The sequence below is a fragment of the Myxocyprinus asiaticus genome, chromosome 19 (assembly GCF_019703515.2).
Source record: "Myxocyprinus asiaticus isolate MX2 ecotype Aquarium Trade chromosome 19, UBuf_Myxa_2, whole genome shotgun sequence".
Taxonomy (NCBI): Eukaryota; Metazoa; Chordata; class Actinopteri; order Cypriniformes; family Catostomidae; genus Myxocyprinus; species Myxocyprinus asiaticus.
In genome coordinates, this window is record NC_059362.1 from 27,454,747 (window position 1) to 27,471,554 (window position 16,808).

Here is a 16,808-nt window from a genome sequence, read left to right on the forward strand (position 1 = left end):
GTAAACAATCAGGAGTAGATCATGATTTCATACTCCTGTGTGACTCTTGCTAATCATTTTTCCAGTTTTTCCTGATTGGTTTTTGTAGATGACAAATGGCATTTGTTCATCAGAACCATTGACATTTTAAAGAATAATTGATATTTTGTCAGAGAAACAAATGTTTTAGGTGATAATTTAACTGCTAAATTTCTCAGTGACCATTGTCATGTGATCAATGCATTTGTTCCATAGGGGGAATGTCATGTAGCCATTCCTATTACTGAGGCAATTTTAAATAATAATTAAGCTGCTTTTACAGAATATATTAATAGTTTATAGATCTGATCTGAAATCCTTTGCCTGCATAACTTACAAACCAATGCATTGTATTGACAACTTATTTAGTCTCTCCTTTGGTGTGCACTTTTAAACTTTGTTGATATTGACACACCGTTTCAATCTCAGAATTGATTGCACAGTGTGAAACAGCTACAGTATATGCCTGCAAAAGTATATTGATGCCTATGTGGTATGTGATTCTGTTCAGTATGCATCCAGCTCCTCTGGAGGGGAGAGCTCCTGCGAAGAAGGACACATCAGACGAAGTCCCTTTCACCCTCGTACTGTGGCTCTTGACCCAGACCATCCTGCACTGCTTTCCAATGACCCAGATTACTCCTCCAGCTCTGAGCACTCATGTGATACAGTGATCTATGTGGGACCCGGTGGGGCCCCTATCTCTGACCGCGAACTCAGCGACAATGAAGGCCCCCCAGCATTTGTTCCTATCATTCCCTCCCTAAACAAGAAGCGTGTAAAAGAAGGACCCAAGTCTGATGGGGACCATTTCAAATGCAACACCTTTGCAGAGTTACAAGTACGGCTTGAGTGTATTGATGGCAGTGAGAGCTCATCTGTTTTTACTAGCGAAGAAAAAGGCCAAGAGATTGCCCCCAAATCTGCAGCAGACAAAGTGGCAGAAGGGACTTCAGTGTTGGCCAGGACAGCCAAGTCCTCTCTACAAAAGCCTGTGCAGCTGCAACATGGGGACACATCTGAAGCCAACAAGACTCTGCAAGATACTGAGCCTGTTGTGAGAGAAAAAGTACTCCTCAATAAACGGCCTATACAAAAATCCAATGCTTCTACCTCATTGCAGAACATCTCAAGAAACCCAGACTGTGGTTTAGCCACACAAACACCTCCACAGGGTATGAGCCGGCAAGTCCTTAGACAGGGAGAACTAAGTGGCTCCCCAATTCTTGACAGAGCCCATCACCTTAGTAGAAGTCCTATGGAGGTGAGCCACCTACGTGCTGGTCTAAGGAACAGGTGCTTTGATAGAGATGTTTTAAGGACTACAGTCACACTGCAACAGCCTGTGGAGCTTAATGGAGAGGATGAGCTTGTGTTTACTGTGGTCGAGGAGCTGCCTGCTGGTCTGGTTCCAGACAATGGGCGACCCTCTAGCATCATGAGCTTTAACAGCGACTGCTCTTTGCAGGCTCTGGCATCTGGCTCGCGTCCTGTTAGCATTATCAGTAGCATCAATGATGAGTTTGATGCTTACACATCCCAGATGAGCAGGTCCCAGCTGAATCAAGCTGCTGCTTCAGAGTCACAAGAGGAGCTTACAGCTGGACGTACCACACAAGCACAATCTTCAATCAGGTCCTGGGCTTGCATAACAAACATTTGTACCCCAAGTAATGATGACACAATTTCTGAAACAAGCCTCTCTTCAAAGGCTTTGCGCAGGGGACCAGACAGCAGCTCCATGATGGATTTACCTGGTGGTTTACATGTTGAGTCTTTCTCCCAACAAAGAACAAATAGCTGTTCAGGTGGCAGTGGAATTTGTTTCTCAGAACTAGACTATGATACTGCAACCGCTGACAAATTGTCCATATCGAAGTGCCCTCTATCTCATGACAGTACCAAAGCAACCCTTGGTGGTCCAAAGTCACTAAGATCTAATAGACTTATTACTTCACACTCTGCCCAGATCTCATACATTTCTCCTTCTACTCTCCCCAGAAAAAGCACACAAATTTCATCCTCTAGTAGTAGCTATAGCCATGATCTAATATGCCAAGGAAGTAGAACAGATGAACAATGGATCCACACAAGTAGTGGGTTAGATTCAGCTAGAAATGCTGAGTTTAGCCCTGCTAGCAAGCCTCCGAAAAATGGCATGAGTGGCATTCCATCTAGAAAGACAAGTGGGAATAGCAACAGTGTACCTCGCCCTCCAAAAATGCATACATTGTCAACAGCTCAAAGGGTTGTGGATGGTTGTGAAAAATCCATCATTAAGAAAGGAGATCTAAATAAGATGCCTCAGCTCAGGCGAGGAGCCACCACACTTGGCATGGTGTCTGTGCCCCATAGCTCCTCTGAGACAAAATGGGGTAATGCCTCACAAACAACTGGAAGCTTGAAATTCTCATCTTTAGGAAAAAGAGCTAATGGACATAAGGGTAGTATGCTCCCTAAGTCTGGAAGCATGTCACCCCCTGCTCCACCTGTCAGAAAGTCTAGCCTGGACCAGAAAACACGTATTATGTTGTCTCCTAGTGCCTTAAAGTCTGTGGGTAATGATGGAACAAGATCCTCTTCCCCCAGATCATCAGTTTCCGAGGAAAACTTTGATGTTCGAGTTAGGGGGGAATCCTTTAGCTTTAAATCATCTAGTCTGAGGACGGCTTCTAGTCTCAGATCACATAGTGGTAAAGAAGACAATGAAAGGCATTTTGGTAGTCTCGTATCCCTTGAAAGGTGTGACAGTTTAACGTCAGTAGGTTCAAAACCAGGAACATCAAGAGAGAACAGTAACGTCAGTATCAGCAGTACTGGCAAATCTGGTAAAATGGTACCAAAACTTGGGACTCCCAGTTCCATATCAATACCTGCTACCACTTCTCTTCCATCTACCACTGGAATTAGTAAGCTTGGACAGCTAAAAGCCAGTATAACTCCTAGAGCCATTGTTGGGAATGGCAACAAAGCAAAGGCTTTGTCGATTACTGGTTCAAAGTCTCTTAGCTCATCCACCAAGATCCTTGCCGTCTCAGCTGCACGGAACACCAGTCTACCTCCAACTGGAAAAGCCCCAACTCGCTCAGTCACAGGCTCCAATGGTAAACCAGGGAGGGGCACTATTATGGGCACAAAGCAAGCAATTCGTGCAGCCAATAGTCGGGTCAGCGAATTAGCAGTTGGTAGCTCCAAGAAACACCTCAGGGGTTCTGACCCAGCAGATGGCAACAATAATGCCAGAACAGCCAGCGAGAAACCTCTGGCTGCTCCTCTGCCCTCTCCGTACAGTAAGATCACTGCCCCTCGCCATCCTCAACGCTACAGTAGCGGCCATGGAAGTGACAATAGCAGTGTACTTAGTGGTGAACTGCCGCCAGCCATGGGCCGCACTGCACTTTTTTATCACAGTGGAGGCAGTAGTGGCTATGAGAGCATGATCAGGGACAGTGAAACCACAGGCAGTGCATCATCTGCTCATGACTCAATGAGTGAGAGTGGAGTATCCACGTCCAGCCGAACAAAGGCCTCAAAATCTCCAAAAAAGAGATCCAATGGTAGGTTTTATTATCAAGACACACGGGCTTTATGCCCTCACTGGTGTACAATTCAAGAGATTATTCCTTTCATAGATATAACAGGAGTAATTTTTGGGCTCTTTCATTTGTTTATTATACAAAAATTAGAATGGAGAAAATTTCTACAATGCACTGAAGCATGTTTCTGTACTTGAAGATGATTTATGTAGCTGGCCATTACATTTTACATTTTATTCTGATTATTATTTAATATGATACATACCTATTTAAATGTTTATTTCAAATCTGAAATAATGTATGTAAAGATGTATATATATATAGCCTGGACCAGAAAAATATATATATATAAAAAAAAGCATCCAGTCTTGCCAGTCTAGCCATTTTAGACTAATTTGATTAATGCACCCAAGCTTATAATGAATATTTGGTGCTGGCGCAAATAATTATTTCTTGCTCCTAATGCATATACACTACCAGTCAAAAGTTTTGAAACACACGTTCTTTATTATAATTATTATTTTTTTTTTTTTTTTTTTTTTCACATTCTAGAATAATAATAAAGTCATCACAACTATGGAATAATAGAAATGGAAATATGGGAATTATGTTGTGACTAAAAAAATCCAAAATAAATCAAAACTGTGTTATATTTTAGCATCTTCAAAGTAGTCACCCTTTGCCTAGAATTTGCCTAGAATTTGCAGACATGTACTCTTTTCTCAACCAACTTCTTGAGGTATCACCCTGGTATGCTTTTTAAAGAGTATTGAAGGAGTTCCCATCTATGTTGGGCACTAATTGGCTGCTTTTCTTTATTATTTGGTCCAAGTCATCAATTTCAAAAACTTTTTTTTTTTTTATTACATTTTAGTTTTATAGTGAAATAAATTAATATGGTGGCACAATTATATTTTTGTCTACAAAACTAATTTCAAACATTTAAGCATACGCCTTCAGATCAAAAGATTTTTAAGATCATGAGAAACATTTCAGTCAAGTGTTTCAAAACTTTTGACTGGTAGTGTATAATCACCATAAGATGGAATCACTTCAGCCTTAAATGCTGTAACCACTTTCAAGTCTCATACATATTTAAAAGAATGCCCACAAACTCTGCTGTTCATCATGGGCCCACATGAAGAGCATTGCCCTGTGTGACTCCTCCAGGCCTACAGCGACGGCGACTGATTCCGGCTCCCCTGCCAGACACCTCTTCCCTAGGCAGGAAGGTTGGTGCCGCAGGCCAGTGGGTGGATCTTCCTCCACTGGGGGGGACTATGAAGGAGCCCTTTGAGATCAAAGTGTACGAGATTGATGATGTTGAACGCTTTCAGAGACGCAAAGAAGGACTGACAGAGGTAAGAAGACTCTGTATGTCACAGAACGCTTGGCATGTACATTCTGGTTAGTATGCAATCTGTGATATTTGCATGCTATTTGTATAAAAAGTAAATGTGCGGTTGTTACCTTAAGGAGGTAAGGCTAGGATATACTTCATATTTCCGCTTGCCATCCTGTCTCATGCACGGTCGAACATGTTCAATGCATGCATACTATGACTGACTGTGATACTCGCAAAGACGCTTTTTATATTAAGTACATACCAAAAGTCAAAGAGGAAAAATTAAACTGTTAATGTGTTTTAGTAGTGTATGTATCAAGCCATTTAAATTGGGTATGACTCAATGCAAGTGGATTTGGAGTAAAGTTATTACCCCTTTGTGTGATGCAAATTACTTTTTAATTTATTTGTATTCTTCATAAAACAATCCTGCCATAGTTAACTGTTGATTTGCTAGAGCTTTAACTTAATTTTTCTGTGCAGCAGGGTCCCAGTATGATGGAGTAAATGGCAGAAAAGCCCACAAAATTAGCTTTTCATTTAGACTAAAATCAAAATTATCAGAGCATTTTCTGCTGTTTCTATCACATTCTGTGAAATTTTCAATGGTCAGGAATAAAGCTTATCTCTGGGACAATTACTTATGTTGGCTAATTGATTTTAGATTGGACTGATAGCTTGAATTAGACAGGAATGACTGGTGTGTAGGACAGAATGAAGTGGAAATAGATTAGAACAGTGGGGAGGGGTAAGCGGGGTCAGTGATGAATGCGGTGTGGCCGCACAATCTGTAGGCTGCCTGATCGGTCTTTATGGCCCACTCCACACAGCATGTCCATGGGTCATTAACCGTTTCCCTGTGAGTTTCCCAACCCTGATCTCACAGTCAATTGTGTGGAGAAGATGAGAGGAAACAACATTAACTGAGTTGAATGGCGCTCTGATTTATTTTCAATTGAGAGAAAAAAATCTGTGTTTATTAAAGTAAGGCAATTTGATCATGACGAATTAGGCTATTTGCCCTCTTGTTTTATGTGAATCTATATATATATATGTGTGTGGGTAGAGGGTTATATAACTGCTAGGTTACAGTATATTTATGCATTTTGAGACCGAGACATACATTGTGAAATTGCATCCTATGTGCAGTGGGCTTTCCATAATGGCAGCTTAAATGAGTTTTTCATCATCTGTAGTTCACATAGCTGGGATATTTACATATAGCATGGTGTTTGTAGTACAGTAGATTACAAACAATAAACCTACTTTTAAACCAAGCATGTGCTGTGGGCTTTGAGACTGATCAAGCATCAAATATTTTTAATACACATTATTAAACGCTGTGCCCAAAACACGGGTGAGTGTTATGTTGCGGAAATGTTATTGACATAAATTGTTGCCTTAGGACCCACCAGTCAATGGAAACAATTGTCAGAGTGGCAAACTTCATGACCAAATTATTTTAAATTCAGAACGGTAATATTGCTTATATCACACAAATTAAAGATTGTCATATATTGAGCCGAGCATGTTTATGTCCATTAAATCATACAATGAACCATAGTGCCAGAAGAGCTTGTTTTGACACAACAAAAAGAAAAAGAAAAGATTGCCAGTTACTACAGTAGTTTCAACATCACAGGCCTCACACATCACTCTTCCCACAATTCAGAACCACTGGAATGGACAGCAGCAATTTACTAATCTGACCAGCAAAGACAACAATCTTAACCTGAAGGCAAATGTAACGTAGACACGGCAGTCTACATTCCTTAATATATACAGTATATTTTTTAAACAGACACTACATCCTAATGTTGGAACTATAAAACAGACAGAGCATAACACAAGAAGGACATGATTGCCAGCTCACCACTTCATAGCCTCAGATTAACCAGAAACAATGACATAGAATCTATGTCAGATTTTTAATAAATACATTAACTTACCTTTACTTGAACACAAAATCCATGAGTCTCTCCTTGCGAATGAACATTTCCGTCACTTTGTTGTAAAAGTCGCCTGCTTGTTGAAGTTTCGATAGCCTCTTTTTCTCTATTTTCTATTTAAATTAACTTTGCCAAATCCACGTAGGTTGTCAGTGCCTACACTGGAGAGATCCATTTTAGTACTTCATAACGCATTAGTTATGTGAACTTGAATGTGTTGACACAAAACTAAAATCTAGCCCATCAGATAGCATGACTTAAGGAAGAAGCTTCTGAATGGCTTACTCATTTTGGTAAGCATGCTTACCTTGGCCATTTGTATTAGCGGGCATGATTCAATTTAAATGAACGTACATGTTGAATGAAAACATAAAATAAAGTGCTTATACCTGAGGGTGATGCCAGAGCGAATGAATGAATAACTGTCTGTGCTGCTCACCTGAGATAAAAGTTAACAAATTTGAACGAAAACAGTAGTTTATATTAACAATTACATTTAACACGTCCCTGTGTTAAACATAAAAAAGTGATTTCATTTGAAACTGTCTAATGCCCACCTGTCAATGATGGAATACACATGATAGGAGTAAGGATAATCTGTCCTGTAATTCAACCTTTCAGTTACCTCTTTGTCTTGAACTTGATCTCCCTTTTTAATCCCTTAAACAAACGTGCCTCTAGGAGATTAAAGACCAGTGAGTGTTTTACCTGGATGCTAATTTTATTTCCAGCTTGCCCCTAATTAATTTGACCAAAGGACTGAGGACTTAGAACCTCTGTATAGATTAGTGAGCATTGTGTTGGGCCTCATGTATTCAAGTCATAAATCTTACTGATAAAAACCGCGCCAAAATCAAACAAAGGGAGTCCGAAACAGACTACAAATCCCATGAAGCCTTGCTCACTAAAGGATCGAACTCTCAACTCCTATTTGATGAGGCACACGACAGAACGCACCTCAACCATGACATCATCAGGAGTATAAATACCTCTGAAATGCTTCCGGGATTTGCTTCCAGCAACTTTGCTCGCCGTGTGTAGACGCAGCTCATCGCTGCTCTCAGGTGCAGCCTCGTGGCACAAGGAAGTAACGTCCGACTTGAAACTGTGGCCATACAATCTCCATCTCGCTGGACAAGTTGAGATTACTCTGTGTTCCACCGAACACTCTAACGGATCCGAAGGAGACCGCCGAGCAATCCGCATCTTCATCCGTTTGCCTGCAGAAGTGAAGAGAGAAAAGATTTCTCTTCCATCTTCAATCAAGTCGACGTTGCTGATTTCTCCGCCAGCCCACCGAGAATCAGTAGCCGTACCGCCCAGTGACAGAGCGAGGAAACGGCCTCCCGTCATCACCCGAGCCTCGAGGAACCGAGTCTGAGTTAAAGGATGGATGAACACACATTCTACGTCCTCATGCGATTCAAGTAAGAGGTTTACATCTGGGCAGAGATAGAATATTATAGTGTGTTATTCTTGTGTATCAAGGTTATTGCTTGTACAGTTTACGGACCGCCATGTCCGCTCATTATTAATACTCAGGGTATTAATTATCATGAATTTGATTTGCTGTATTGTAATCCAACCACATTGGACTGTTGTGCATTTCCACCATCGCGGGTGAGACCGGCAAACTGAGTTTATCCATTTAAGAATCAAAGACCACGGGACAGTTTACGAGCTGGCCACCGCATCTCTGAGTGATAAACTAACAGCTGCTTTCTCTCCCACGATCGCGAAATCGGCTTTGGGGCCATCATTTAATTCTCTCTCTCTCTCTCTCTCTCTCTCTCTCTCTCTCGTACTAACACCCACGCGACCCCTCACAAACATTCTCGCACACATTTGTGGCTAGTAGATAGCTTCGTGATAAAGCTCAGCTTTGTCCCTAAGCTACCATTGACTGGTTTCTCTCCGCCCACATTCGCAGCCATATTCTCTGACCGGAAGTCTCGCGTGACATACTCTCCACGAGAGTCACATCCGCCATTTTGTGCGCATCCCTCCTTACACACACACACCCTCATGTGTTATAGGATTATTTTGTTTTCCATTTCTAATCATATCACTGTTTAGTTTGTAGTTGTAAGTCGGAAGTTTATTGACTGCATTGTATTAATTATTAATTGATATTACTGCATAAATAAACTTTGTTATATTACAAAGAGAAGTGTTTTGGTTTGTTTTGCATACACCTGTGTCATGCTGACGGGATGTCAGTGCTCGGATTCAAGCCTTTATTCATTGTTTTTTTTCCCGAAAATCGATATTCTTCGGATGTCGATTTTCCTAAGAAAACGATCTAATATTGAGACTGTTATACTATCTGGTTATTAGTCCCTGATTCCAGGGTGGTGCCCCGTCAATGTTAATCCTTATTAATATTCTATTGATTTTTGATAATTGATAATTATCTTTGACGGTTGTTGATTTTGAAGGATCAATAAGCTAGTGTTAATTTTAATTAATGTATCATAGATGTTAATGATTGGTGATTATCTTTGATAATTGTTGATTTAAAGGATTAAAAAAGCTAACATTGATTCTCATCAATGTTCTATTGATTTTAATAATTAATAGTTATCTTTGATAATGATTAATTATTGCTAATAACCAAACCCGCTTCTAAACGTAGCGCACTACATTTACTGGAGTCCCATATGAGGTTTTAATGAGTTAGATTCAATTAATTAATTTAAATATTAATTAATAACTAAAGAAATAATTATTAATTATTTCTGATAGTAACACTGATCTAAACAACCAGTAAAGCCCTACAATTGAATCAATTCAGTTAAAGCCCCTTCACTGTATACTGTGAGGAGGGCTAAACACAGAGTCTAGCACACACTTGCTACATTTATAGGTCTGCGGTTTACTGTGCACAGCTTACTCACAGCTTACACTACTGCTGTCCCACACTTGTAGGGTTTGCAGTACTTCAGCACCCGCCTTAGGATGCTGGAGAAGAGGCAGCAGCAGATCAGGGAGCTAAGGGTCAAGCACGACAAGCTGAAAAAGGAGTTGGAGGATGCCAAGACTCGTCTCATGATGGACCCCAGCAAGTGGATGGGAGAATGTATGTTTCCAAGAGTCTTATTATCTGTGCGACAAACAAGATAACCATGATGCATTTACACTACTCATGTGGTTCAATACTGATGAGAGGTAGTACACTGTAAAAAATACAACTTCAGTTTTGTCAGACAAGCTCAATTTTAAAAGTTGATTGAACTATCTAATTTCGAAAAAAGTGAGTTGACTTAAAACAATGAATTAACGTTTATGCCATTTAAGTCAGAGCAACTTACATTTTTAAACAGTGTTTAAACAGTGAATGTGTTCAATATCAAGTTTGGTTGTGAAGGTAGAACATACAGGCTTTTGAGCATGCTCAGTTTGATCACTGACCCTCCAACACCCCTACATCAACATTTAAGTTAGACCAACTATTTGGTCTCTTGGTGGGGCTGATACATGATCTTATGTCGAAATATAGATCTACTTTAAAAAAAAAAAAAAAAAAAAAAAAAAAAATATATATATATATATATATATATATATATATATATATATATATATATATATATATATATATATATATATATATATATATATATATATATATATATATATATTATTTTCAAAATTATTGAAAATTATGGACAGCTATACTTAAAAATTCAAGTTTATTGAACTTAATGGTCATTGCTATTTTTGAGTTCCCTGAACATACTGTATTAAGTTCATTGAGCTTAAGATCCAACTTGAATTGTTAAATTGGTCAAACTAATTTGCCTGAAGTTGAGTAAACTCAAAAATGCTTTGCAGCTGGTTGCCTTTTTTAAGTTTGCTCAACATTTTATTTTTTACAGTGTACAAAATATTATTATTTTGTGCCGTATGTACATTTGACTACCATCATAGAATGTAACACTTTATTTATGCCCTTTAGGCTGGGAATTCACAGAACTCATTGTTGTGGTATTCATGGAAAACATTCTGTTTATACTGCAAATTTTGAATGCTTTTAGCCAGCATAGACTTTCTTATGACATTTGTTTTAGTGCGAGTCTTTAACATGCATAAAACATAGGAATGATCAATTTTATCATGCATCTTCTGCATAGTCTTCCCAGTAATGTCATGTAAACTAATGGCTCCCTTTTTGACTCTAATTGAAGCTTCTGAACTTTGTGCTAGCAGATGTGCAAGATAGGGGAAACAGTGAGTGCTGGTGCATTCACAGAAATGTGTTAAAAAGCTAAAACTTCGAACTATTGTCTCAGAAGAGAAGTCTAACAGTGTCCTAACCAGACGTGACTTGAGAATATTTAAAATAAACCTAAACTGTGAAAAGATTTGTTGAGGTGTTTGAAGTAGTATTCCTCTACAGTTTAAGTGATGTCAGCTAAGCCTCTGTTGCCTTCTTCAAGGCCTGTTAGCTGTAAGTAAGAGGCAGAACTCAGGACAAAGACTTTACAACATCTAACCTTCTGGTTAACATTGACCAGAGTAGGAGAGTCACCACATCACACAAGTGGCTTTTTTAATTTATTTTAAATATTTTACTTCAGGATTTTCTCAAACATATACAAAAAGCTTCAGTCTCAAATAGTGCAAGATAATTATTTGAAGAAAATATAGCTGAATAAAGTTGTTTGTATTGTTTACTCTGCTTTGAATTAATTAAATTAAAATTAGAATACATTTTAGAGTCTGCAGCAACAAAGCTTTGTTGATTCTGCATCTCTGTGTTTTATTGTGTAATTATCCCTCAGTTAGAAAAAATAAGAGAGAAGATACAACTTGAGTATTACAAAGCACCAATACAACAATAGCTGCCTCTGCTAGCTGCATCTGCTTTGCTAGAACAAATGCTTTTGTAAACTGTATGTGGGAGAAAAACAGGAATCTTGAAATGTACAATAATAGAGAAAATAGATAGATTGATAGAAAGTGGTGATAGATAGTGGGACTCTGTATGAATATGCGTGTGTCTAAGGGGTGTGTGTTTTCTTGAATCAGTAAGGTATTATTTTTCCTCTTCTGCAATCACTACCTGCCCACTGGCTATGAGATGTTTACCATTCATCTGTGACTGCTGTCTTGGGTAAATCCATGATTGGGGCTGTCATGCTATATAAATCAGGCCCCTCTTCAGAGCCCAGTAAAATGATGCTGGTGTTTCTATAAGCCCATTTCCCATAACTATCACCTCTATCTGGGATTAAGTGCATGCTCACCTATCAATAAGGGTGAAGGGGGTTCAGCATTACAGGGCTATGGCTTATAGCCCCTAGTCACATCTTTATTGTCTAGCAATAGCTAGTAGAGTAATGTGGCTATCTTTTGTGTATTTATTTAAAGAGATATTTATTTAAAGATATTTATATAATGGTGTTTCTTCAACTTCAGGCAATTTCATGTCTCAGGAATCAATTTTTATAATAATAATAATAATAATAATAAAACAGATTTCAACTTGTTTCTTTTTGATATTTGAATGTCACATTAAACCTGACTTTGGAGCTTTTTACAAGGCCATCATTTATTTTTGGTACTTTGCAAATGCCTTTTATTTATAGATTTTAGATTGACTCAGACTTTCAAAGGTACAATAAGAAAATCCAATATTAAAATTACAATTTATTGCATGTATTGAACTATGATAATCTAAAAAGAAGTGAAATTAACAAAAGCAAAAAAAACATTCCAATATTTATTGTGGGGAAATTATTTAGATACATTTTTCAAAAATTACAACTGCTCTACAATTGTGGCATCATGTCCACCGCATCAAACAATTTTTCCCCTTACAAAGTTTTCAAAAGTACCTTACTTGTCCCTTAACCACTACCTTAACCAAGTTGACAAAAGTGTCAGTAAAAAGCATACTTAAAGGTATAGTTCACCAAATTTAAATTTAAATTGTCTCATCTGTTACTCACCCTCATTCCATCACAGATGCGTATGACTCTTTCTTCTGCAGAAAACAAACAAAGATTTTTAGAGTTATATCTCAGCTTTTTAGGTCCATACAATGCAAGTAAATGGTGACCAGACCTTTCAAACTCCAAAAAACACATAAATGCTACATAAAAGTAATCCATAAGACTCCAGTGGTTTCATTAATATCTTCAGAATCACTGTGTAAAATACTGTTTCAAAACTATTATTGATATTACTGTTTATATTTTTCTATTTAATTTTTTTTCTGTATTTAATAGTTGATGTGGACCCAGATCTGGACCAGGAGTCACTGGATTATATAGAGGCTTTGGCCCAGGCCACAGGAGAGCTAGAATTTTGTGTCAATCTATGCAAGTCTCGAGTGATGATGGAGACCTGCTTCGACATTGCGGTGCCCATAATCCCAGGACAAAGTGGACAACTGGAGATGGAGGTCTGAGAGATAAAACATTGTGTGACTTGTGATTAAATTAATCATATAACAAGCTAGCTTGCAGATAATTGTTGGGTAAGCTTGTATTGAAGAAAAAATGAGACTTTTGAAGAGTGTGGAGGAGTTATCTTGTTTTGTGGGGTTGCCTGTTTTAGCAATGCAACAAATGAAGGATTTGAAACAGTTAGCCAGGTCAGAAGCTCCCTAAAATACTGAGAGAGAAAAAGAAACAGAGAAAATAAAATTGAAGCATTGTCCTGAGATATTTTTTAATGTTACCAGAAAGTGCCTTAAACTGAAAGAATCCCAAGAATTGTCTTTGATTTTGATTGGTGCTAGTATTTAAACCAACTTTCCCAAGTAAACTACAGTTATGTTCCCTTTGAGAAACAAAAGTATTTTGCATCGTATTGCAGTGTATAGTGTATTTATGATCTAAAGTGTGTAAAAAAATATATAGTTTTTAGTATTAAACAAAAAAGTTACAAATAAAAATGTTTCAACTCCCTAAATTATTGCCTTTTATAAACTCTAAATAACCACAACAATTAAAACTTGTTAACATGCAATGTTTCTTCAGCATCATACAAAAACCTCAAGGGACCCCTTGATTTATTTTGAAGCCATGCTTGTCCCCAGTTGATGAGATGTCACTTGATTGGATAAAGATGCTGAAGCTGTGCCACTGTCATCTGATTAATTTAATTACAGTTGTTTCTCTGCATTATGAAAGGACTGCAGACGACATGACATTCTTCCTGGATACAGATTGTTTAGATGATTGGTGCAGCTGGTGACCGATCATAAATTAGAGCTTGTCTCAAACACTTCTCAGGACATCTGACTGAAGTGTGTTTGTACGGATTCATGTCAGTGTGTGCGTGTGTGTACTGTATGTATCTAAATGCATCAGAATGATATGTATGCATGTGTCTGTTCTTCACTAATCATGCAACATCCAGCATCTTTTAATGTGGTAAATAATTCCATTGTATCTACCTGAACTTTAAAAGATAATGCCTTTCTTCTCTTTGAACATGAACTTCAAAATGTTAAAATATACAAACCGCTATTATCTGTTGACATCTTCACTGCACAGGACTTTCTCCATACTTAGTCCACTGATTTATCTTCAGTCTCTGATGTGAATGATTTTTGTCACGCTAATCCTTAAAGAGTGTCTCTTGAAAGAAGTGTGACTGCTGTTTCTTATATAGAAATGAAGAAGAAACAAAAAGAAAAGAGATTATTTGGTTTTCAAAGAATTTGTTTGAATTTATTTTACATTTGACAATTACATTTTATGTTTTTGAATGATTCTTTATTTAAAAGTGAAAAAATACTTCTTTTCAAGTTGCTGCATGAGATCTTTAATTATTCTGTCAAAATAATTTAATGTTTCTCTTTCTTTTATAACTTATTCTGTGATTGCTACTAATAATTTAAATTTAACAGATTTGCCAAGCATTTTAAACTTTTACTATTTAAAATATATGACATTTTCTCAGTGTTTCAGCTTTGTATTGTACAGTTTTTTAATCCTTTTTTAAAAACCATGTATAGACTCCTCAGTTTGCATTAACATAAAATTATGTATAAATAAAAAGAATGTTTCCTCTTTATAATTTACTGGAGAAGTGTATTTTATTTCTCTCTAAAAAATATTTCTAGTCTTTATATAGGTACTGACAATTATATTTTTAAAAGAAGTTTTAAAGAGTCACTTTGAAATTATATAATACATAATTTGCACAATGTTTAAATGTAGAGTATTGTGGATACAATCATTGCTGAAGATTGATTTTCTTTGGCATTTGATTCACTCAAATAGATTGAAAAGGCATTGAAAAATAGCAAATTGCCTATTTTAAGTAAAGGCAGCAAGGCCAGCCTTTCAGACAGTTTTTGACTGGTGTTTGATTTCACTTCAACAACAGAAATGTCATCTTGCCTTGGAGAAAAACACTCACTTCCATGTATTCCTCTAGTATCTTGATACAGGCTTTTTTTTTTTTTTACTAAGTTACTCAAAGGCATAATTTTGGGGTGGGAGAGGTGGGACATGTCCCTACCACTTTTTGCCTTTGCCCATTTTTTCCTGCCACTTTTTGAAATGGCTTTCATCAGGTAAGTGTCTAATGCAGAAGAAAAATCTTGAGGAGAATTTCCATTTTGTTCTTGTGTTTTAATAAGTGGCAATCCAACGGTGGTGTTTGCTCAAGTTTCTTCCCAGTTAAATTGCAAAGCAAAATGCAAACAGATTCGTACAGATGCAATTGTTGTTTATTAAGTTAAAAAGTTGTATTATGGCTGATTAGAATCCAGAAAAATGTAAAAAAAAGCTTACTGAGCCACCATATATTTATCAACTAACAAAACCCCAGAGCTTTGATAACAGATCAAGTTATCATGTGTACTATTTATTGGAGCACTTGAATTGGCCATCAAGAACAACTCTTTATCAAAACAGTAAAGATAATATGACATTGTCTGCACATAACCTAATTAATATTTATGAGTTTCACCACTTTGTGTCAACTCCCCAACCCCTAAACTGTTTTAAAACAAACTGACCCCTATGAAGTTGCTACATTACTAAGCAAATACATGTGTTGTAATTTAACTTTATATCCAGTACATATTGTATTTTATACTCAATAAGTTCAAAATTTAAAATCACATTTCTCTCTGATAATCTCATCTGTGCAGGGAAAAAGACTGTGTAAAGTAATGACGGCTTCGCATTTAAGCAGTTGTTCACTGTGCAGTTGTTAAAAGTTGTTACTAGACACAAGAGGGCAGTTGAAGTGATGATTCTACACAGATGGCTAGAGCCAAAACACATTTGAGAATTTAATCACACCACAGATTGATGTCTACCATGTTTTGAGGTCTATGAATGATGAGTTTTCTATGTTCTGATTCAATTAGGCTCTCGAGTACAGTGAGTATATAGAATATCATTACTTGCACAGAGGAGACCTTAAAGTTTTATAGGCCAACAGGGTAAACTCCCTTTATGACTGATTCTATTGGTGTGCTATTCCACCTGCTCTTTCTCTCTCTCCTGAGCAGGTGGCCACATCAAATGAATAGAGCTGTTTTAATCAGTCCCTCTGAAGACATATAATCATTCCTATCATAATGGGTCACTGAAAGTCACTGAGGGAAAGTCCTAGAAAATCTGCTGACCAATAACTTCATGTCTTCTATTTCCACAAAAAAAAAAAAAAAAAAAAAAAAAAGCTCATCATAAAGGGATGGGTATTCATAATATGCTTAATTCATATTTAGCTAATAAAATAGACAGAAAGGATAGAGGACAAATTAAAATAATTGTTGCCATACAGACGAATGAAATTTTTTATAATATACTAAACTACAACATAAGGAAATTAAATCTGAAATGATATAGGACAGACAAGGCCATCATTATGATGTTAAAAAAATCTCATTAATGTCACACCTAAACTTCAGAGTCTCCAACAGAGAGAGCATTCTCTCTCTCTCTCTCTCTCTCTCTCTCTCTCTCTCTCTCTCTCTCTCTCTCTCTC

The 16,808-nt window shown here is 37.3% G+C and overlaps 1 protein-coding gene across 2 annotated transcripts in view; it reads left to right on the forward strand.

The window, feature by feature from the left end:
* The window catches only part of kif26aa (kinesin family member 26Aa), a 141,480-nt gene extending 126,664 nt beyond the window's left edge, over positions 1-14,816 (forward strand). For both annotated transcript variants that reach the window (XM_051645504.1, XM_051645505.1), the window contains 4 exons: positions 530-3,575; positions 4,725-4,915; positions 9,777-9,927; positions 13,079-14,816. In XM_051645504.1, the coding sequence (XP_051501464.1) occupies positions 530-3,575; positions 4,725-4,915; positions 9,777-9,927; positions 13,079-13,260 (3,570 nt within the window). In that variant the 3' untranslated portion in view covers positions 13,261-14,816. The remainder of the gene's footprint in view (positions 1-529; positions 3,576-4,724; positions 4,916-9,776; positions 9,928-13,078) is intronic.
* The last annotated feature ends 1,992 nt before the right edge of the window (positions 14,817-16,808 follow it).